Genomic DNA, 23,782 nt, shown 5'->3' with positions numbered 1-23,782 from the left:
CCTCTCCCCATAACCCTTAATCCCCTCGCTTATCAAAAACCCATCAACCCGCGTCTTAAAAATATTTAGTGAGGTAGCCTCCACCACTTCAACGGGCAGAGAATTCCAGAGATTCACCACCCTTTGAGTGAAGAAGTTCCTCCTCAACTCTGTTCTAAACCGCCCCCCCTTTATCTTGAGGCTGTGCCCCCTAGTCCTACTGTCTTTTTTGAGCAGGAAGAGTCTCTCCACCTCTATCCTATCCATCCCATTCATCATCTTATACGTCTCAATGAGATCTCCCCTCAAGGTCAACTTACCAAAACTGCTTTCTTTATTGCCTGCTGTGCTGCGTGCTTACTTTCAGTGACTGATGCACAAGAACATCAAAGCCCTGCTGAGTATCCATCTCTCTCAATTTATACCCATTCAAGTAATAATCTGCCTTCCTGTTTTTGCTGTGGAAGTGGATAATCTCAGATTTATCTACATTAGACTGAATCTGCCGTGCATATGCCCACCCACTCAGCCTGTCCAAATCACACTGAAGCATCTCTGCTTGTGGAATGTGAGATTGCTCTCCTTAGAGAAGAAAAGGCTTGGATATTTGATAGAGGTGTTCAAAATCAATGGATTGAACAAAAGGAGAAAGGATTTCCAATTGCAGAAGGGTCTATAACTTCCAGACACAGATTTAAGGCGGCTGACCGAAAAAAAGGGCATGTGAACACATTGGGTAGGATTTGCCAGCCTCGCTCGCCCCAAAAGCAGACCTTTGCATGGTCTGTCCGGCCGCTCGCTGTGATTCCTGTGGCGGGCAGGATAGGAAAATTGCAGCCATTGTTTCTACACCGTGAGTTGCTGTGATCTGGAATCCATCTTTTGAAAGTGGGGAGGAAGTGTATACAACAGTCATGCTGAAAGGAATTTTGAATAAATAAATACTTGGAACAAAACAAATTGTGAAAGATTTGAGGACTAATTGGATAGATCCACCAAACAACCAATACAGACACACAAGGCTGGAATCCTTTTTTTAAAAAAATCCTTCAGCTAGCAGAGAAGGTCAACATTTTATTACCATTTTGTTATTGCTGTTGAGAAATTGGTGAGATGTCTTCTTGAACTGCTGCATGAGGTGAAGGTACTCTCACCGTACTGTTAGGCAAGGAGTTCAAGGATTTTGTCCCAGCAATTTTAAATGAACAAAAACATATTTCCAAGTCAAAATGATGCATGACTTTAAGCTGATGATGCCTGCTCCCCTTATTCTCTTAGGCAGTACTAAGCATGAATTTGGGAGGAACTTCCAAAAGAGATTTTTCAAACTTTCCAAAAAACTTTCCAAAAAAGACCAGCTTGCAGGTGGTCAGGAAGGCTAATGGGATGCTGGCCTTCATAGCGAGGGGGTTTGAATATAAAAGTAGGGAGGTCTTGCTGCAGCTGTATAGGGCATTGGTGAGGCCGCAGCTGGAGTACTGTGTGCAGTTTTGGTCGCCGCACTTACGCAAGGATATTTTGGCCTTGGAGGGAGTGCAGAGGAGGTTTACTAGGCTGATGCCGGAGTTGAGGGGGTTGAGCTATGAGGCTGAATAAACTAGGCTTGTACTCGTTAGAGTTCAGAAGAATGAGGGGAGATCTCATTGAGACGTATAAGATGATGAATGGGATGGATAGGATAGAGGTGGAGAGACTCTTCCCACTCAGAAAGGACAGTAGGACTAAGGGGCACAGCCTCAAGATAAAGGGGGGGCGGTTTAGAACGGAGTTGAGGAGGAACTTCTTCAGTCAAAGGGTGGTGAATCTCTGGAATTCTCTGCCCGTTGAAGTGGTGGAGGCTGCCTCGCTAAATATTTTTAAGACGCGGGTTGATGGGTTTTTGATAAGCGAGGGGATTAAGGGTTATGGGGAGAGGGCGGGAATGTGGAACTGAGCCACGACAGATCAGCCATGATCTTATTGAATGGCAGGGCAGGCTCAAAGGGCTAGATGGCCTACTCCTGCTCCTATTATGTTCTTATGTTATGTAGATTGGTGAGTTGCGGCAGTGCACTTGGCTGAATGGGATGCCAGTCAAGTGGGCTGCTTTGCCCTGGATGGTGTCCACCTTCTTGAGTGCTGTTGGAGTTGCACTTATCCAGGTAAGTGGAGAGTATTCCATCTAGAGTTTCCAATTATGATTAACCTCCTGGAGGTTTCATCACATGATTTACCCACAAGCTCCAGCCATTTGTTGATCAACCCATTGCATTGTCTCCCCATGTCAACTGGAAAACATAATCACTCATTACACAATTGAATGGTGCTTGTCTGTCAGCCAAACAGCTTTTGCCCATTTTCAACATTTTTATATCTGGTGAAGAGAAATGTTCAAAGAAAATATAATTAAAATAATTGTTTATAATGTCCTGATGATTTTTCTCCAGGATTACCCACATCAATGTCCTAAAAATTGATCTTCAATTCCTGGAAACTCCAGGCCAATCTTGGAGAGTTGACAATACTAAATCCATCAGTTTTTTTTAATTTGTGCCCCATGGTAGGCTACTGCAGAAAATGCAGATGCATGGGATTGAGGGTGATTTAGCAGTTTGGATCAGGAATTGGCTAGCTGATAGAAGACAGGGGGTGGTGGTTGATGGGAAATATTCAACCTGGAGTTCAGTTACAAGTGGTGTACCTCAAGGATCTGTTTTGGGGCCACTGCTGTTTGTCATTTTTATAAATGACCTAGATGGGGGTGTAGAAGGATGGGTTAGTAAATTTGCTGACGACACCAAAGTCAGAGGAGTTGTAGACAGTGAAGACGGATGTTACAGTTTGCAGAGGGACATAGATAAGCTGCAGAGCTGGGCCGAGAGGTGGCAGATGGAGTTTAATGCGGAAAAGTGTGAGGTGATTCACTTTGGTAACAGTAACAGGAGTACAGAATATAGGGCTAATGGAAGGACTCTTAGTAGTGTTGACGAGCAGAGAGATCTCGGTGTACATGTGCATAACTCCCTGAAAGTTGGCACCCAGGTTGTTAAGAAGGCGTACGGTGTGTTAGCTTTTATTGGTAGAGGGATTGAATTTCGGAGCCGTGAGGTCATGTTACAACTGTGCAAAACTCTGGTGCAGCCGCACTTGGAGAATTGCGTACAGTTCTGGTCGCCACATTATAAGAAAGATGTGGAGGCATTGAAAAGGGTGCAGAGGAGGTTTACCAGGATGTTGCCTGGTATGGTGGGAAGGTCTTATGAGGAAAGGCTGAGGGACTTGAGGTTATTTTCATTAGAGAGAAGGTTACGAGGTGACCTAATTGAGACATACAAGATGATCAAAGGATTGGATAGGGTGGACAGTGAGAGCCTTTTTCCTCGGATGGTGATGGCTAACAGAAGGGGACATAGCTTTAAATTAACGGGTGGTAGTTATAGGACGGATGTCAGAGGTAGGTTCTTTACTCAGAGGGTAGTAAGGGCGTGGAATGCCCTGCCTGCAGCAGTCATGGACTCGCCAACTTTAAGGGCGTTCAATGGTCAGTAGATAGGCATATGGATAACATTGGAATAGTTTAGGTTAGAGGGTCATTAGATTGGTTCCACTGGTTGGCGCAACATCGAGGGCCGAAGGGCCTGTACTGCGCTGTGATCTATGTTCTATGTTCTATACATGCAGGACAGGCTTTGGAGAGTCAGAAGGTGAGTCACTCTTGATCGCTCTTTATGTGATTCGTCAATGTTTCTTGTCAATGTTGACCCAAGAATTTTGATGGTGACATCAAATGAAGCAGCTGAAGATGTTTGGGCTTAGGACACTACCCTGAGAAACTTCTGCAATGATATTCTTGGGGAGGCAATGGCCTGGCTGTATTATTACTAGACTATTCATCCAGAACCTGAACTAATGTTCTCAGGGCCTGGGTCCGAATCCTGCCATGGCAGATGGTGGAATCTGGAATTAAGAATCTATTGATGACCATGAAATGATTGTCAGAAAACTCATCTGGTTCACTAATGTCCGTATGGGAAGAAAATCTGCCCTCCTGACCCAGTTTGGCCTATATGTGACTCCAGATCCACAGCAATGTGGTTGACTCTCATCTACCCTTAGGGAACTAGGGATTGGCAATAAATGCATGCCAGCCAGTGACACTCATGTTCCACAAATGAATAAAAAAAATTCTGCAGTTGAGATAGTTAACCTCCAACAACCACAACCAGCTTCTTTCGTGCTTGATATGACTTCAACCAGAGTAGAATTTCCTCCTCGATCCCTTCTTCAATTTGCTAGGGTTCCTTGATGTCACACTTGGTTAAATGTTTCCTTGACGTTAATAGCAGTCTCGCTCAGCTCCCCTCCGGAATTTAGTTTCATTGTCCATATTTGTATTATATGGACTCCAGACCATATTAAGACTGCAATATGGTCTGGAGTCATCTTTTTCTGTCAGAACCCAAATTGAGCATCAGTGATGGGTTATAGTTGAATAAAGGTTACTGGACAGTCCTATCAATGGCACTTTCTATCACTTTGCTGATAATTGATGGTACGATGGTTTATCCTGCTTTCTGTTGTAACTGGGATGTAACTGGGCGATTTTCCAGTGTTGGGTTGATGCCAGGATTGTGACCATACTGGAACAGTTTGGCTAGAGAGACAGCTGGCTTTGGAGTTACATCCTTCAGCACTGCAGCCAGCATGTTGTCAGGGCTCATAGCCTTTGCTGAATTCAGTGTACTCAACTGTTTCCTGATATCATATGGAGTGGATCAAATTGGCTGAAGACTAACATGTGTAATGGTGAAGGCTAGTGTTCCTTTGAAAAGATTGTTGTTGCTGTGCATAAAAGCAACCTAGCAAATGAATCAAGGTGAAGCTTTAGCAGACAGGGAGCAAAGGATGGGCCAGAACACACATGAATGAATGGTATCTGCAGCCAACCTTTTTCAATGTAATCTTTCTAATTTGTTGCATATGGTCTTTTCCATGCTGCTGCAGAGCTCAGTGGGAACACTGTTGGAGACCTCAGGAGAAGGCCGAGATGGATCATTCACTCAGCACATCTGGCTGGATGAGGACATGGTTGTTCAGGATGCCTCCTCCTTTAATTCTCAACCACCATTCATCACTGCATGGGGGAGGATGCCAGACTGTTGATTTTGGCATTGTCTCAGCTCTGTCTATGTTATTTCTATTGTTCAGCATGTATGTAGCCAGCATTGTAGCTTTACCTCATTGGCACCTCAATTTCAGGTACACCTTAAGTTCTCCTATATTTCTCATTGCCTAGGCTTAGGAAAAGAATGTGGTTCTGCTGTATCCATTTATAAGCTTCCAAATCATTCATCATGGCTGACAGGAAAGAATCATAGAATCCCTACAGTGCAGAAGGATACCATTCAGCCCATCAATCCTGCACCCACAACAATCCCAACCAGGTCTCGCTGACACTAAGGAGTAATTTAGCATATCCAATCAACCTAATCTACATATCTTTGGAACGTGGGAGGACACTAGAACACCGAGAGGTAACCCACACAGGCACGGGAAGAATGTGCAAACTCCATACAGACAATCACCCGAGGCTGGAATTGAACCTGGGTCCCTGGCGCTGTGAGGCAGCAGTGTAACCACTGTGTCACAGTGCTACCCCAAAGCATGTGTATTTCCAGTCAGAAGTATATTTCCTGCTAAATTGTATGAAATAGCTGAGTTCATGATCAAAGCACAAACCAGAAACATTTTAACTAAAGAGTGATTTATATAAGTTAGGGGCATGTGCACCTTGCAGGCCATGTTTCTGATTTCCAAACATCCCAGCACTTCACTTGTCACATAGCAAGCTTGCACAGCTCAATGTGACAGTAACAGTCAGCAATGCTCACTAGCTATTTTTAACTGTTTATTCCATATAATTGCTTTCTCACAGAGGTACATGTTGAAGTAACATAAAGAGGACAACTTGCGCAGGGCCTTTTTGGGGGACTTCCATGTTGTTGTACAGCTTACAGAGAACACTGACTGTCAGGAATGCACCCATCATTAACTAAATGTGGAACTGGAAGCAACAGGCCACAGTCAAAGAATTTGGATCTCTGCTGCCTGCTACTGAACTCTCACTGCCCCCTAGCCAGCAGTCCTGCAATCTCACCTCTCCTTACTTAGACCTACCATCTTATTTTTCCTACATCAATCCTTCTTTAACTAGCCTTCTGGGGGAAAACAAAGGCTTCCTGCATTCCAGGATATCTCTACATTCTCACACGATACATCCGTTCACAGGTTTCTTTCCACCACGTGCTCGCCCAAGGTTACCAAGGTATTCCAATCCGAAGCAACACTTTGGTTTCATGTCTCTTGATGATTGTACATGATAAGACCCCTCTGTACCTGTCACCATGCATCCTTTATTCATTTATGGCATATGGCTGGCAGATTCAGAACTTATTGCCCATACAGAATTACCTTTGAGGTGGCAGTGAGTCCACTCCTGTTCATAGTGATCAGCCCAAGAATTAATGGGGTGTCGCAATGTTAAAAACACTGTACTGCCTATCATTTCTTTGGACCCCAGGACATTTGACCTTTACGGGATCTAGGTTCAATGTGTTCACAGTTCAAGGACAGCTTGTAATGTAGTGTTGTTCAATACATTGCTATAGTTTTATTTTCAGTTTGGACATTCTGACAGACTTTAATTTACTATTTAGTCACAGTTTCAATGCTTTGAGCAGCAGATGTTTAAAACAGTTAATGAGATTGCTACAGGATCAATAGTTTTATGATGACTAAAACAGCACTGTAAAACCCCCTGGTCCGCTCACTTTCAGTGTGAACGATTAGAATTTTAATAGCATCGCCTTCAAATAAAGGTTCTGCTTGCTGTAGGTGTGACATTGTCATTCTAATATTTAAGCTCCATTTAAAATCTGTTCAGCTCAATGGTAAGGTAGCTTTTAAAATTGAAACGGTAATTGAGGATTAGTAGCAGATAAGTGAAAGAACTACAGAATCTAATGATAGCACTGTAAGGGAAGACATGTATTTAATAGAGGCAACCAAGTGGAGAACCGACGAAAGCCTACATTGTCTCCTTTCAGCAAGACATGCAGTACTACCTGCCAATCAGACAATAAACGTGGCTGGCAGAGGGCCTCCTCCGAGTTCAATAACACTACAGGTGGAATTCCTACCCTGAGAGAGCTGCTGGCTAATCAGAGGCTGGCAGTGTGCAGTGCAGGCAACACCAATGAGAACAATGACAGTGGCCAGCAATGTACCCACCACAGGCCCAGAATTAGCGAGAGACCCAAGGTCACAGCTGAGTGTGGGTGGGAATGAAAGAGGCAGGGCAAAACAGATTGAGGGCAACTTGGTGTGGCTTCAATCAACAATAGGCCAAATAAAGAATAATACATACCACAAAGTCAGACTCAAATACAACGCGACTGCTCTACTTGACTCCCTAGCTCCAATTGCGGGTCCACCCTCGACTCGTGGTCCTTGCCCTCCTGCCGATTGAGTCAGCTTCCCGCTGGAATGATCCATAGGGTTCTCGCTGATCATGTGGCTCTTGGGAAATGCTACTACACAGGACACAGGGATTTGGATGGAGGAACAGTAGTCGACACCAAAGGTGTGGGAAGGTTCTATGACTACCCTCCCACTTGATGCTGTGTGCAATACCAGCACTAGCAGAATGAGACCTTTAAGTGGGCATTGATTTCTGGTGAGGAAGCCATCTATGAACCTTTCCATCCAAGATTTTAATCAGGGTAGAGGCAGACAGGCAGCAGGCTACTCACTTACCATTCTCCCATGCAAGTAAATGCACCCGGCCTCGGGGGGTGGGCATTAAATTCGGCCCCATTTTGGAGTTAGACTTCATTTTTTTTAAAACTGTTCCAACAGACCTATGGCTTGATTGTAACTCAGGATGGAAACATGGCATACAGGAGTTGAAATTAGTGACAAATGCCCTAAGGTAAGTCTGGTTGCTTTTAATTTATTTTGTTAAGGTTAGTCTAGTGGCTAATCATTCAAGTGATTAAACTGGCAGTCAACAAGGAGAGAGCTTGTTCAAAATGGCCATCAGCAGAATGCAAAGAAAATGAAGCAATTTGAAACATGCGTTGAATTCAAACCTCACCTACACTCACAATGTATTTTTATCTGGCTTACAGCCAGTGTTCATTGTAAGTTGCACAGATGCACAGTAACCCAGAAGGTAGGATTCATGCCACTAACAGGTTGTCCCCTTTGAGATACCATGTATCCTTTCTTTCAAATTCTTGACAGCTGGGCCAGCATTTATTGCCCATTCCTAACTGTTCTCGATAAGGTGGTGGTGGGCTGCCTTCTTGAACTTTAGGAGTGGCACGGTAGCACAGTGGTTAGCACTGCTATCTCACAGCACCAGTTACCCGGGGTCAATTCCCTGCTCAAGTTACTGTCTATGCATTCTCCCCGTGTCTGCATGGCGTTACTCTAGGCGCTCAAGTTTCTTCCCATAATCCGAAAGACATGCTGGTTAGGTGCACTGGCAATGCTAAATTCTCCCTCTGTGTATCCAAACAGGACACCGGAGTGTGGCAACTAGGGAATTTTCATAGTAACTTCATTGCAGTGTTAATGTAAGCCTGCTTTGTGACACAAATAAATACATTTTTAAAAATATCCATGTATAGATACACTCAGGATGCATTAAAGGAGGTGTTCCAGGATTTTGACTGACAATGAAGGAACAGGAATATAGTTCAAAATGAGGATGGTGCGCGGCTTGGAGTGGAACTTACTAGGTGGTGATATCCGCATGTATATACACTGCCCTTGCTCTTCCAGGTGGTAAAGCTTGCAGAGGCACACACTGCCTCAGTGATATTAATGATGTCCACAACTGTGCAGAAAAATTTAAAGATATGGCACGTTCAAATAAACAAGAAAACTTGAGAGGGATGTTGTATATAGCCATGGAGTGTGTGTCTCCTTAACGCTGTTAGAGAATACCTGGTTTTTGGCCTAGCAACCGTGAATAAAAGGTGAAATACTTCCAAGTCAGAATGGAGTATAACTAGGAGGGAAACTTGCCAGCAGTGGACTTCCCATACATTTAATGCACTTGTCCTTCTGGATAGTAGAGGTTGTTGGTTGGAAGAAGCATTTGTTAGTTGCTGCAGGGCATCTTGTAAATGATACACACTGCTGCTTGAAGAAAAATGATTTATTTGATTTGATAGAATCCCTACAGTGAGGGTGCCATTCAGCCCATCGAATTTGTACCAACCACATTCCCATCCCAGTCCTATTCCTGCAACCTCACATATTTACCCTACTAACTCCCTGACACAAAGGGTCAATTTCACATGTCCAATCAACCTAACATGCACGTCTTTGGAGTTTGGGAGGAAACCAGCACACCCAGAGGGAGAATGTGCAAACTCCAGACAGTGACCCGAGGCTGGAATGGAACCCAGGTCCCTGTGCCACTGAGCCACCGTGCTGGCCTTTGATTTATTATTGTCACATGTATTAGTACACAGTGAGAATATTGTATCTTGTGCGCTATACAGGCAAGGCACGCCGTTCATAGAGATGGAAAGGAGAGAGTGCAGAATGTAGTGTTAGATTTATTGAGTGTAAGAGATGTGATTGGAGTTTGAATGCTCAGTGCTCTGTGAAGTGGCGATCTGGAGTTTCAAAATACATGTTTCTTAACTTTGCTAGGGCATGGTGACACAGTGGTTAGCCTCACAGCTCCAAGGACTTGGGTTCGATTCCTGGCTTGGGTCAATGTCCATGTGGAGTTTGCACATTTGGCCCATGTCTGCATGAGTTTCTTCCAGGTGCTTCAGTTTCCTCCCACAGTCCAAAGATATGTGAGTTAGGTGCATTGACCCTGTGTCCCCAGATGAATAGGTTAGAGAGATTAGCGGGGTAAATATATGGAGTTATGGGGATAGGGCCTAGGTGGGATTGTTGTCGGTGCAGACTCCATGGGCCAAATGGTCTCCTTCTGCACTGTAAGGATACTATGGTTTGCTAGGGTGTGGAATCCTATATCCTGGTTTGGGGAACAGGGGCAGCATGAACATCAGAAATAATGCCACAACAGTAAGGCAATGCATGAAGGAATTATGGCTGCTGACGCATTCCAGACATCATAAATATAATAAATGGCCAGTTTAAAGAAAATAAAATACTTATGAAAGTGTGATAAGGTACCAATCTAATGTTTCAAGTACAATGAAGTGCTATGAATTGCGTTGACTGATCTATAGCTGACTAGGCAGCACTTTCCTCTAAACAAGCACCTTTAAACAGTTACCAGATGATTGACCTATTAATCTACTTTTGCTAAAAGGAAAAATACTGATCAGCAAACCAAGCGGCCTCTGCGCTCTTGCTGAAATAATTTATTGGGAACTTTTTTTTTTACACACAGATAGTTCAAGCCAACTTGTCATCTGAAAGAGATCTCTATCAAAGCAACACCACTTCAGAATTACACTGGATTTCCGGCCTTGTTTAGGAGTACCAACCTTGATGAGGCTTGAACACAGTAAAAAGTCTGACAACATATCCACATATCTGCCAGCATATCCACATCAAGGCTTGAACACCCAATTAACTGACCCAGAGATGCAAATGCTCCCAATAAGATAAGCTAAGATAGTTCCTACCTCTGTCTTTGACAATGAATTTAAAGGGTAAATTCAGCTTCTAAATAACTTGATCCAACGTGGGGCAGAATTTTACTTGTCCCTGGCAGGTGCACGCCTGACTCAGAAGAGCCTTGAAATATTGCGTGATGGCAAGGATATACACCCAAACATCGTGCCGCACTCACTTGACATTTTGGTCCATTACTGCCACCTATGAAGCCAATTGAAAGGATTACCTGCCCTGTTGCCTCGAATGTTACGTTGTCCATATGATTTTTAGGCTGTCGTACAGGCAAGCTGTTTTTCAACTTTTCCTTAATCATGGACAAGAAGTGGGGGGTGGGGGACTCCTCAATCTGAAAGCCCCCTTCAAATTTAGGCTGCCCTCCCCTCCAGGACCTGGGAGGCCCAGCCCTCCCTCCCCACCAGCCTGTGCCCTGACACTGAAATCACCCCCTTCTACACCCTCCCCACCCCCCAGGGCATTCCCAACAGCCATCCTGCCACCGAGACTTATTTTGGGAATGATCCCAGGATTTCTTTCCAAGGCAGTGCCTCCTCTGGCCAGTGTAGCACTGTGCCTAGAGGGTTGGAGAGCTATCCAAGATGAGACTTCTAAGGATGGAAGTGAGACCCATCCACTGCCACTCAATTAAGAGGGAAATGGGAGTGCATTACATGCTGACGCAGGATGACGAGTGTCAAGCACTCATCATCCTAAGAATTCTACCTATAGGATCCTTACAACTGCCGTATTTAGACTTTAGCACAAATAAATTGGTCACATTTCATTTACGTAGGGCAGCATGGTGGGACAGTGGTTAGCACTGTTGCCTCACAGCACCAGGGACCCGGATTCAATTCCTGGCTTGGGCCACTGTCTGTGTGGAGTTTGCACATTCGCCCTAAGTCTGCATGGGTTTCCTCCAGATGCTCCGGTTTCGTCCCACAGTCCAAAGATGTGCAGGTTGGATTGATTGGCCATGGTAAATTGCCCCTTTGTGTCCCAGGATGTGTGGGGTTGTGAGCAGAGGGCTTGGGGTGAGGTTGTGGTCAGTGCAGACTCAATGGGCTGAATGGCCTCCTTCTGCACTACAGGATTCTATGATTGAGTACCTGTCTCTCAGTTCTATTGTTCTTCAAGTGTGATGAGAATGGACATGTGAGAAAGACATCTAGCCGGACCCATCATTGGCCAGCTGACCCTTGTTTGCAGATTCACTTTTCCTTTCTCCCTGTAGGAGAAAAGAGCCCACAACCCCACAAATAGGGCAAAGGGTGGAGCTGTGTCAAACCTGATGACAGTCAGTATGGTGAACTTTCTCAACCTGCCTGGACAGCAGGTGGCTAGGCCAGTGATGAAGGGGAGATTGGAGTGATCGGCACTAACAGTGAGGAGGCATAGAACGTGGTATTCACCTCTGGGCAGAATGGAAGCAGGCAACAATGGGAGGCATGAACAGGAAGACCTAAGATCTAGATGTTTGTTTTCTTTTATAGGTGGATCGACATTCTGGAAGCGTGCAGGCAACAATGATTCTGGAGATCCAGACTGCAGAGCTCCAGAATGGTCCAGAGATGGGAATCTCATTCAGAGTCAGCTGACTGGCTGACCCATGGCAGGTGTGATACCATTCCCAAGCTTCAGTGCAAGGATTCATCAGGAATCACACCTTGAGCAGGTTTCCCCTGTCTCCAATGACCCAACCATCAAGGTACGTGAGGGGCTCAAACAATTATGGCAGGTGTGATACCATTCCTTGGAAAGAGCCTAAAGCGTAAAAGATCAGCATTGCAGTAATTTTCAGCACTAATAGCACAAATTCCATTGATCATATGTCATCCTGAAGCACTGCACACAATTGTTGATGGAGTCCCACAAATGGTACAGTCTCCTTCGGCACTGGCAGTCAGACAACTGCAGATAATTCATGTGGTTTCTGAATCCTGGTACACAGCCTGAGCCACCTTCAGCCTGTCGTTTGCTGCTGTTTCCCACACATCCTGGAGTGGCCTGTCCTGCCAGACTGCATCTCTTGCTGCTCCTTCTGTTCTGACAATGGTGGCCTTGCAGCTTTGTGCACACTTCCCTCTCCTCCACCAGGCAAAAGCAGACCTTTGAATGTTAGCTTCCTCTCTCCTTTTGAGAGAAGTTTGTGCTCCTACAAAAGGTGGCTGCAGAATGGCTGACTTTCCTTTCAGAGTCTGAGACCTCATCTGGAAACCTGGTCATTGTCAGGGATCTACCATCCTTCAGGTCCAGTTATCCCTTTTTGGTGCATGTTAAATTCTGCCAGCAGCAGTGAATTACATTCAAAGATTTTTTTTATTCATTCGTGGGACATGGGCATTGCTGGCTGGCCAGCATTTATTGGCTTTAGCTGTTTGCCCCTTGAACTGAGTGGCTTGCTAGGCCATTTCAGAGGGCAGTTGAGAGTCAACCAGATTGGAGTCACTCTGGAGTCACATGCAGGCCAGACTTTCTTCCCTAAAAGAAAAGTACCATTAGTTATTAGTTCTTAGGGTGGCACACTGGCACAGTGGTTAGCACAGCTTCCTCACAGTGCCAGGGACCCAGGTTCAATTCCCAGCTTGGATCACTGTCTGTGTGGCGTTTGCATATTCTCCCCATGTCTGTGTGGGTTTCTTCCACAGTCTGAAAGACACTTCAGGTGGTTAGGTGCATTGACCCTAACAGGTGCCAGCGTGTAGTGACTAGTGAATTCTCACAGTAACTTCATTGCAATGTTAATGCAAGCCTTACTTGTGATTAATAAATAAACGTTTTAATTTTTAGTGAACCAGATGGGTTTTTTCCAACAACCAACAATGGTTTCATGATCATCGGTAGATTTTTAAATCCAGATTTTTTTTTTAAACTGAATTCAAATTCCACCATCGGTCATGGCAGGATTTGAACCCAGATCCTCAGAACATTAGCCAAGATTCTGGATTAATAATTTAGCGATGTACCAGTAGGCCTGAGTTATGTTAATTTGACTTAACTGTTGTTTTTTAACAACTGCAATTCACTTCCCACCACTTGCATAAGCATCTCCACTTTCTGCATCACAACATCTGCATGATTCTTCCCAGAGACACGCAGCCTCCAATGCAATCCTCCAGCCCTCCCTTGTTTGCTCTCCAGGGGTTGCGTTAACTACAACCCACTAACGCTGTTTCTCCACATATATTGCCAGACTTGCTTAGAATTTTGTTATCATTGAATATATTTAAAGCTGGGACAGACAGTTTTTTTTAAAATCGCTCACATAATCAAGGGATAGGGGGAATGGGCAGAGAAGTGGAGTTGAAGGCCAAATCAGCTGTGACCAAACTGAATGGCAGAGTAGGCTCAATGGACCATAGTGTCCACTCCACCTCCTATTTCTTATGTTCTTGTGTCATCTTCTGTTTTATGTAATCACTAGTATCCACAGTCTTTTGTTTTTGCACTTAAATGACAATGTTGAGTAAAATTACCTTTTAATTTGCAAAAGCTGGATGATGCATTGAGATGGTGCATGTCTCCAAGATTAAGGTTAGTTAGCGTGAAAGAGATAAATTAACAGTTCGATGATTTCAAGTTTAAACTTTTAAAGAGGAAAAGACTTTAAGAAACAAAGATGGGGGAAATAACTCATTCCATACAGAACATAGCACAATAAGCTTTGGTTTGAAATGCAGTCAACATGAATAGAAGAACATGTTTTCAGCTGGGTCAGTGCAAGAGGCCAAGTTCAGAGGTGCACTTACCTTAATACAATTTACAAAAGAGAAACACAAGAGGCTGTGATGAAGAAAGCCTGGTTGAAGGCTATTGCTGAGCAATACTCCTCCTCAGAGAAACATTTGTCCACAAACTATTCAGAAGTGCCATAAAAATTTAATGATAAAGAAATACTTACATGGACGCAAGTCCATCATTCTTTGCCATTTTTCATCAATAGTAAACTAAGTAAATTCTCAAGTGTAAACCACATTTCTTTATTTTGTAGTAATAGATTGTACAAGTGCTTTCAGTAAATAATGTGCTTTCAGTAAATAATTATAAAAATCTATTTAAATATATATCCTTTTGCTTTACTCTCCATAATAAAGCCATAGATTATTGAGTTCTAGGCCACATGATAAACAGGCAAATTATTTATGTACAGCACAAAAATATTTTTTTCAATCTAGAAAATATTACATTGCACAGTGTGATTAATTTTACAAAAGGTATTAATGACTGAAGAAAAAGTCATTTTAAAATATATTTAACATATTTTTCTATACTTAAACAAAATCTGGTGCTCTAAAGTGTTGTTGAACTGAATTCAGCCTTATAAAATTGCAATTTTTTCCATCCTTGAGGGTTTCCTTGCCGGTGGTCAGCAAGCTAGTTCGTGGAGTTGTGATACAGTTCACTTATAACAACTGATGTGTTCTTCTCACACTGACCAACTCGTGGCTAATTTTCTTGGTGGGAGAAGGAAAAGAGGAAAGGCAGGAGGTGCAGGAGGAGGAGGAAAAGCAGAAAAGGGAAAGGGGGAAAAAGAAAGTAAGAGGAGGGAGGGGAAGAAGGAGAAGCATCGGGGGGGGGGGGGGGAAAGCAGGAGGAATACAGGGAGACGGCAGGCGAGGGAGGGCAACAGGGTGAAGGGGGAGGAAGAGAGGGGAGGGAGCAGAAAGAGAATGCAATTCAGAAAAAGGCTGTGACTATGCAATGGAGCAGCATTATTTTATTTTATAAAATGCTGCAGCTTCAACTTTTCCCAGAGTCAAACAATACTCAATAATAAAAATAAGATTTCCTATATAGAATATGTCTGCTTTAGTTAGACAACCCCAACATTTTCTGGAAAACTTAATAACTCTGCAGACCAATCACAATCCTTTCTAGAATGCATTTCAAAGTGAGAATATTTTGTCCTCTCGGTTGACGGGAGAAATAATGCAGATTATGGTACGGGCTGGATTTGTCCACAACACATTTCAGTGAAATCAGCAATCAAGTGGTTACATGAATCTTACTGCCCTTTCCCCCCTCCATTTAAAAATCCTATAAAAGGATCACCTAATACACTGACCCTTTTTTCAGTAAAGTTATCAAAGTCTTTACCCGAGTTGGACCAGTTCTTTTTGATTCCATGTGATTGGATGTTATCTTCAATTTTAAAAAGGTTTGGGATTGTCCAAAATAATTACCTGCAAAGGTACAAAGAGAAATTAGCAATTTCTTTTTAACAAATCACTGGTAGTTACAAAAAAAGTCAAAACTTTTTTTAAAAAACAAAGCCAACTGTTGCCTTTCTACTGACCCCAGTGAACAAACATCTTGTTTCTTCATTTGTCCTTTATTCATTCATTGGACATGGACATGACTGGCTAGCCAGCATTTATTGTCCATCCATAGTTGCCCTTGGCTAGGCCATTTCAGACGGCAGTTGAAGTCAACCACATTGCTCTGGGTCTGGAGTCACATGTAGGCCAGACCAGGTAAGGATGGCCAATTTTCTTCCCTAAAGGTGTTTGTTTTTGGAATTCTCTTCCACCAAGGAGAGTGGTCATTGAATATATTCCACACAATCAAATCAGCCATGCTCATACTGAAAGGCAGATCAAGCTCCAAAAGCTGAATGGCCCATTGCTACCTCTCTTTTTCATGATCTTTGTGTCAATGATTCACAAGCTGGGAGATTTATTTTGGATAACGCAAATTACTGCAGATGCTTGAATCTGAAACCAAAAGAGAAAATGTTGGAAAATCTCAGCAGGTCTGGCAGCATCCGTAAGGAGAGAAAAGAGTCCAGTTTGCTGGTTAAATAGGCATGGAAGCAGCCATAGTTTGGCATGGAAGGTATGAGGGCTCATAGCAGTGGATGGAGGGGCATCAGTTGGCATGAATTGGGCATGGAGTGTGTGTGGGGGTTTGAAGGGATGGGAGGACTGAGTATTAGAGAACCTAATATTAAATAAAACAACTGAGGCAAGGTCCCAGGCCACTGAGGCAGATCATTGAACCACCTTAGCATTCAGTAGCTGCCAAACTTCTGGGGGTGGGGACAGGGAGAGGGTGGGTGAGGGTGTGCGCATGCCTGACTCCAGCATGACCAGATGCAGTCTGGACTCGAAACATCAGCTCTTTACTCTTCTTACAGATGCTGCCAGACCTGCTAAGATTTTCCAGCATTTTCTCTTTTGGTCTATTTTTGGAACTTCACATAGCGCCTTGATTCACCCAGTTAACTCTACTGATTGGCTGGACAAATACAATTAAACGTTAATGATTCAACATTTGGATACAATGCAGTTACTCCAGCCAGAACTTGTTTTGATGCACCATTATCTGGTTTAACAGCATCTTAATAGGTATCTTGTTTAATCAGCTGACAGAGTTGAAGTTAGTCTGTTATTTAATAGCTTCAAATGATACGATTCCTTTCTTATTTCCTGAAGCCAGTGCCCTTGTCAAATGCAAAGCAGTAAGACATTTTAAGTAACGGATATCTATTTTTATTGCAAACAATCCCATCCAAAAGATTAGCCTGTTATTCTCTACTGAGTTTACTCTCACTGTACATTGCAGGCAAAATCCATTCCTAGTGTTTGGTTGCAGCATCCTCTAAACGGCTTGATTTTGGCTTCTTGCAAAGTTTCCCCCAAATTTTCCCAATAGACTCACTACTGCAACTGACATTCAGATGATAGGAGGGAAAAAATGGAAATCTGAAGGTTGCCTTTATAAACACACAGGACGATCAGTCTTAGCATTACAAATTAGTGAAAGCAAAGAACCAATCCACCTTGTCAAGGGCATTTAGAGATAGGAAGTAAATGCCAACGTCACAAATCAGGAATGAATAAAACATAACTCATACTGAACACTTCTCTTTTGTAATGGCTTTTCAAAACTTCACTGTTAACTGGTGCGATTCCCACCGCTGCTGTATATATTTTTTTAAAATCAAGATTGTGTGATGTTAAACAGACAAAAGCATATCTGAACACTGCGCTCTTAAGTCAGACATTTCTCAGATATGGTGACAAAATTAGATAATTACAGCATCAAAGTAGCAGTTGATTGCAAAGAGACAGGCTATCCATTAGTTCAGCACACATTTATAGGAAGCTCATCATTCAGAGATGGTTGCCAGAATGGCATATTTGAATCATTTTAGTTCTGATTCTGAACCCAATCAAAATATACTACAAACTTCAGAAGCTGCAATTCTGAGAAGCTGACATGTACTTGACGTTGAGTGAATGCTTTTTTTTTGAAAACAGCACCAAGTCAATAGATGCATTAGTCATATTCCAAAGTTCTCTAGATTCAAGAATTGTGTCCATAGAATCCTTGCAGTTCAGAGGAAGGCTGTTCAGGTCCTCAAGTCTGTACTGACTTTCCAAAAAAGAGCATCTTACCCAAGCCCACCTCTCTGCCCCATTCTCATAATCCCCATACGTTTACCTTACCATGGCCAATCCACCTAACCTACACATCTTTGGACACTAAGGGGCAATTTAGCATGGCCAATCTACCTAATCTGAACATTTCTGTACTGTGGCAGGAAATATGAGCACCCAGAGTAAACACATGCAGACATGGGGAGGATGTGCAAACTCCATACAGTCACCCAAGGCCAGAATCAAACCAGGATCCCTGGTGCTGAGGCAGCAGTGCTAACCACTGTGCTAACTGTGTCACTGTCCCTCCCCACAGATTCAAAAATTAGTGATGTTTACATTATTTAGGAAGGGAAGGAGAGAGGTTCCTGGAGTGTATTGGACACAGTGTTACTGAGCAATTACACAAATTATCAGTTTCAAGAGAGTTACCATTGACTTGTATATAATAAATTATGTCTTCCTCAATGTTAAAATCATTCTCCCGAGATTGTGGATGTGTTGTCAATTGTAATTTTCTAGAGTGTAAACAATATACTTTTGTGAGGCAAGGGTGTGAAAAGATATGGGACTGAAGCAGGTAAATGGAGTTTAGGTACAAAAGGCCATTATCTGGTTGAATGACAGAACAAGTTCAAAGGGCTGTTGTCCCCAAATGTTTCATTTTTCTTCAGTTAAAGGCAGAGGACCTGGGAAGAGAAAAGGTAGGTGAATGCACTGCGAAAATGCCATCAGTAACCATACCAGTAGTTTGTACAAAAGATTAAGAGAAAAAATGAAAAGTGTCACCTAGGAAGTTGAAAACCTCAACTTAAAGTCATGAAACACTTCAGAAAATGGATGGGACATGCATGGATATTAAATTGCTCATTAGAACATTGCTGAAGATTTGAAAGTAGCTATCTCTTAATAAAGAGCAAATCTGGAGACTTACACTTTTCAGTGCATGTTTTGAAGTTCTTTTTATAAAAAAAAAGTTAGAGGTAACATTTCTTACATTGTCCTGCTAACAAAAAACATGATTTTAAGAAAGACTTCAAGTTGGCTTGGAAATGTCAAGTCCTCCAGGCTCAATCATTAAAGGTTAGCTATAGCAGATTTTCCATTATGTGTTGCAACTGGGTAAATTGCATTCATGCATCACAATCCTTTAGTTTCATTGCAACAAAACTCTGATTTATGACCATAATGGTGCCTTCCTTCAACCAGCAAGACCATTTTTCTTCAGCCTTGTCTGCTGCGTGTGCATGTGCGCACGTGCGGGGGTGGTGGGGGGAAGCTGGTTTGTTCACCTTGAAGAAGTTGAGAGAAGATTTGTTAAAGGCATTCAAAATCATGGCGTGAATAAATAGGAACTGTCTCATTGGCAGAAGAGCCAAGAATTAGAGGGGATGAATGGCAAAAGAACCAACAGCGGCAGGAGGAAAAGATTTTTTTTTAACAACATAGTCGTTAAGATCTGAACTGCATTGTTTTAAAGAGTACAGTAGAAGCAGATTCAATTGTGACTTTCAAAAAGGGGATTAGATCCTAACGACTCTTGTGGTCATTCAATAGGATTGAACTTGCTCTGGATGAACCCCCAGCAGGACACTAAGACTTCCCATAATCTGTGCGGATTCCTTAAAAAACTATTCACAAAAAAAACCAAAGAAAAGCAAGGTGATAGAAATAAGATACTGCCAGCAGTTATCCTCAATCAGGTCAAATACTTAAATTTCTTTTGTACCTGCCACACTCATGTTTTACACATAGCCCATTGGGAATCAGGATACTTTGCGCTAATTTAGACAGACTGCTTAATTTGCTACTAACTAAAGATGCTTCTTGCATTTCGGATTTTCCAGTGTGCCACCTAGACGGTCTTTTACTCTTGTCGCGCAGTAATTTCCACAGATCCCCATGATGGATAAATGTACTTTATGTCTTCCACTTCCAGCAGCTCTTTAACTTTTCAGTTGTATATTGGCAGAGAGATTACAGTTAACTGATGAGGGTTTATTACATCCCCAGTAGCAAGACCATTTTTACACTTGGTGCTCAGCCATAAAGCAGGTGAAAAACAATCATCTCAGTGATGCAGTACTTGAACAATATACAGTGATTCAGAATTAATAGTTACTGACTACATGTTTTTGCAATGCAATAAAAGGTATCGTAAACATTGACATATGTAACAACCACTATTAACTTGGAATTGTATTAGTCAGGGTAACATTCATTTTTTTTTTTAAATTGGTAGTTTTGCTTAGTTCTGTGGCCAAAGTAATCAATTTGCTTCTGGCTATAACAGTTACATGCTTTAACCCAATTTACAGCAGCCAAACCTATCTGGGAAGAAGTTGAAATCTCATCGGCTGCATTTTTCTGCCCCGCTGCAAGTAAAGTCAGAGAAATTTGGTGCTTGGTCAAATCTCTGTTCGTTTCAGCAGGCATGATGTGGGTATGCAGGCGTTGGACTGGCGTAAACACAGTAAAAAGTCTGACAACACCAGGTTTTAGTCCAACCTATTTATTTGATAATATACTCACAAGCTTTCGGGGTTAGCCCCTTCGTCAGGTGAATGGAGAGTTCTGGCCTCAGACAGAGCATATAAAGCACAGACAGTTTAGAGATTACTGATTAGAATGCGGATCCTTACACCTAACCTGCTGTTCAAGACCTGAAGTGGCTGATAATGTGAGTGGAAGGAGCACTGATCAGCACAGAGTCGCTGAACAGAGACTGATAGCCAAGTTCCGCACACATGAGGACGGTCTCAACAGGGATCTTGGGTTCATGTCGCACTATCTGTAACCCCCGTGACTTGCCTGGGTTTGCAAAACCTCACTTACTGTACTGTCTGGAGACAATACACATCTCTTTAAACTGTGATCAGTGCTCCTTCCACTCACATTATCAGCCACTTCAGGTCTTGAACAGCAGGTTAGGTGTAAGGATTCGCATTCTAATCAGTAATCTCTAAACTGTCTGTGCTTTATATGCTCTGTCTGAGGCCAGAACTCTCCATTCGCCTGACGAAGGGGCTAACCCTGAAAGCTTGTGAGTATATTATCAAATAAATAGGTTGGACTAAAACCTGGTGTTGTCAGACTTTTTACTGTATTTCAGCAGGGCCAGAGATATCCCATTGGCATAAACGGCCATCGTGTGACAACCAGTACCAGTCCTTTAGTTAATAAATACAGAACTGTTTCTTTTCAAAACTTATGGTATCAATTGTAACTCTAAGCACATCACTGATGTTAGAATTGAGTAACATGAAAATCGTTGTTTTACTTGTAAGGAGTATCTTCAAATTTCACTCAGGGAATAAAGACAAGTCATTTGTTATGTCCTATCATGCATGAAAAACTGGATTAAAAGCTTACGTGAAGAAAGTCATAGTTTCAACAACAGATTGCTTGGTAATGAGATTCACAATCTGGTACATCCCCGTTGTGTGGAGAAATGGCTCAAGTGTACTGCGGCTTGCCGTAGCCACTGTGACTTCTGATGTCTTTTTTTGTATATTAAGATTTCAAGGCAGTAGCCATTATAGCTACCAGATGGAGCATGTTGTCAAGAGCGTGCAACTGAAATTGAGTGGATTTTCATGGCTGTAACAGAGCGAACAGATAAAAACAGTAGAGAATAATTAAAATTCAGTCTGCAACTGGTGATAGATAGGACAGTGACTGCTGGGGAGTCAGTATCGCTTTGAACATTCCAGTAGCTGCCTTTATAGAGAGGAAGGGAGATTTAAGAATCAATTGGAAATTCTTTCAAGTCTTAGTGGCATAATTATGAAATTGCCACAGGTTGGAATTTTCCCATCCCACCCACCACAGGAATCGTAGCGGGCAGGACATAGACCATCCTTTGACCTCGGGTGGAATTTTTCTGGCATTGGGATGAACACAGCTGGAAAATCCCATCCACAAAGTTAAACAAGAAACTTTAACAAATAAGGGGCGGCATCCCTGCTGTCGGTGCTTGGAAAGGGTGCTTCAAGCTGCACTGAAAAAAAAGCCTAAACCCTACTGAGAAGCAGAAATGAGACTTATGAAATTTGGGAGACATTGAAGACCCACTTTGAATCCTCTACTAATATTATTTACGAATGCTGCATGTGTGAACATTGAGTGAGGAAGAGGGTGAGAATATTGATCAATATGACTACACAGAAACATCTAGCTTTTTTAAAAATTCATTCCATGGGACCTCATTGGTTGGGTCAGCATTTATTGCTTGTCCCTAACTGCCCTCCATTTCAAAAGACAGTTGAGAGTCAACCACATTGCTGTGGCTCTGGAGTCACATGTAGGCCAGACCAAATAAGGTGGCAGATTTCCGTCCCTGAAGGACATTAGTGAATCATCTGGGTTTTTACAACAAATGACAATGGTTTCATGGCCATCAGTAGACTTTTAATTCCAGATTTTTATTGAATTCAAGTTTCACCATTTGCGTAGGCAGGATTTGAAGCTGGGTCCCCAGATCTCACTCTGGGTCTCTGGATTATTAGTCCAGTGACAATGCCACTGCCTCCCCAAAGCTGAACCTTGAAAGTATGAGAAACTGAGGGATAATCTGGTCAGCGATAACAAAGGAATTTTGCCTTGAAAAGTTGTGGCAAAGGTATTTACTACACGTAATGTGGAAGATGGACACTGACAAGTGAAGTTGGGTGAATGGAGCAGTTTTCCGTCTAGATGGCATTTCAGAGTTACAGACAGATGAACATGCCATTCCTACTGCTTTGGAAGACAATCATCACGGCGTGAGATAGTCAATCATTCTAGAAGTAGAAGCAATCGTGGGTGATCTGCTTATCTACTGGCATGAGATATGGTGGAAGAACCCTCTGCAAATCATGATCAGAATCTAGTGAGACTGCTAGAGAGCTTGCCGGATGAATCTGTAGCTGAACAAGAAAAAACTGCTTCAGATGAGATAAGGAAGATAACGGAAGTCAAGTAGGTGAGTCATGTACTAACAAGCAAAGGGCTCCGTATTAATACTGATAAGCTGCAAGCTATGGCAGGGATGCAACAAAATGCAGGAAGTCTTCACTTAACATTTCCCTGTTTAGCATCGTTTCACTTTAACATTGATTTACCAATGGGGCCTGAACACTTAGTGAATGTCGGCAGATTCATTTTAACATTGTTTCTTGTGAGACCTGATAGATGCAATTTTGCAGTGGCTTCTCTTCCTTCCTGACTCTTGAGTTGGAGCCTCCCCCTCCCTACTTTCTGGGTTGGGGCCTCCCTCCACTTCTGCCTTGCTGCTTGAGTGTGGGAGATCTGGCCAGATGGTGGATTGGGGGTAGGTAAGGCCACAGTTTGGAGGTCAGGGAGGAGGCCCCTGAACTTGAAACGGAGAGGTCACAACTCAGAGGGTTGGCAGAGCAGGCCAGGTAGGGGGTTTGGTTGAGGTGACCAGGAGGATCAGGGAATGAGAGGTTTGTGGAGCAAGGTCTGTGGTGGGGGGGGTACTGTAAGTAGAAACATAGAAAAACTACAACACAATACAGACCCTTCGGCCCACAAAGTTGTGCTGAACATGTCCTTACCTTAGATAGTACTAGGCTTACCTATAACCTATATCTTACTAAGTTCCATGTACTTATCTAAAAACCCTATTGAGTCTGTCTCCACCACCATTGCCGACAGCCCATTCCACGCATCCACCGCTCTGAGTGAAAAACTTACCCCTGACATCTCCTCTGTACCTACTCCCCAGCACCTTAAACCTGAGTCCACTTGTGGCAACCATTTCAGTC

The 23,782-nt window shown here is 42.9% G+C and overlaps 1 protein-coding gene across 2 annotated transcripts in view; it reads right to left on the bottom strand.

The window, feature by feature from the left end:
• Window positions 1-15,212: 15,212 nt before the first annotated feature.
• LOC145339136 (methyl-CpG-binding domain protein 2-like) overlaps window positions 15,213-23,782 on the bottom strand; it is a 110,373-nt gene continuing 101,803 nt past the window's right edge. For both annotated transcript variants that reach the window (XM_080183575.1, XM_080183649.1), the window contains one exon: window positions 15,213-15,815. In XM_080183575.1, the coding sequence (XP_080039701.1) occupies window positions 15,812-15,815 (4 nt within the window). In that variant the 3' untranslated portion in view covers window positions 15,213-15,811. The remainder of the gene's footprint in view (window positions 15,816-23,782) is intronic.

The sequence above is a fragment of the Carcharhinus amblyrhynchos genome, chromosome 1 (assembly GCF_965287045.1).
Source record: "Carcharhinus amblyrhynchos chromosome 1, sCarAmb.v2.hapA, whole genome shotgun sequence".
Taxonomy (NCBI): Eukaryota; Metazoa; Chordata; class Chondrichthyes; order Carcharhiniformes; family Carcharhinidae; genus Carcharhinus; species Carcharhinus amblyrhynchos.
This window is presented reverse-complemented; position numbering and strand designations above follow the sequence as displayed.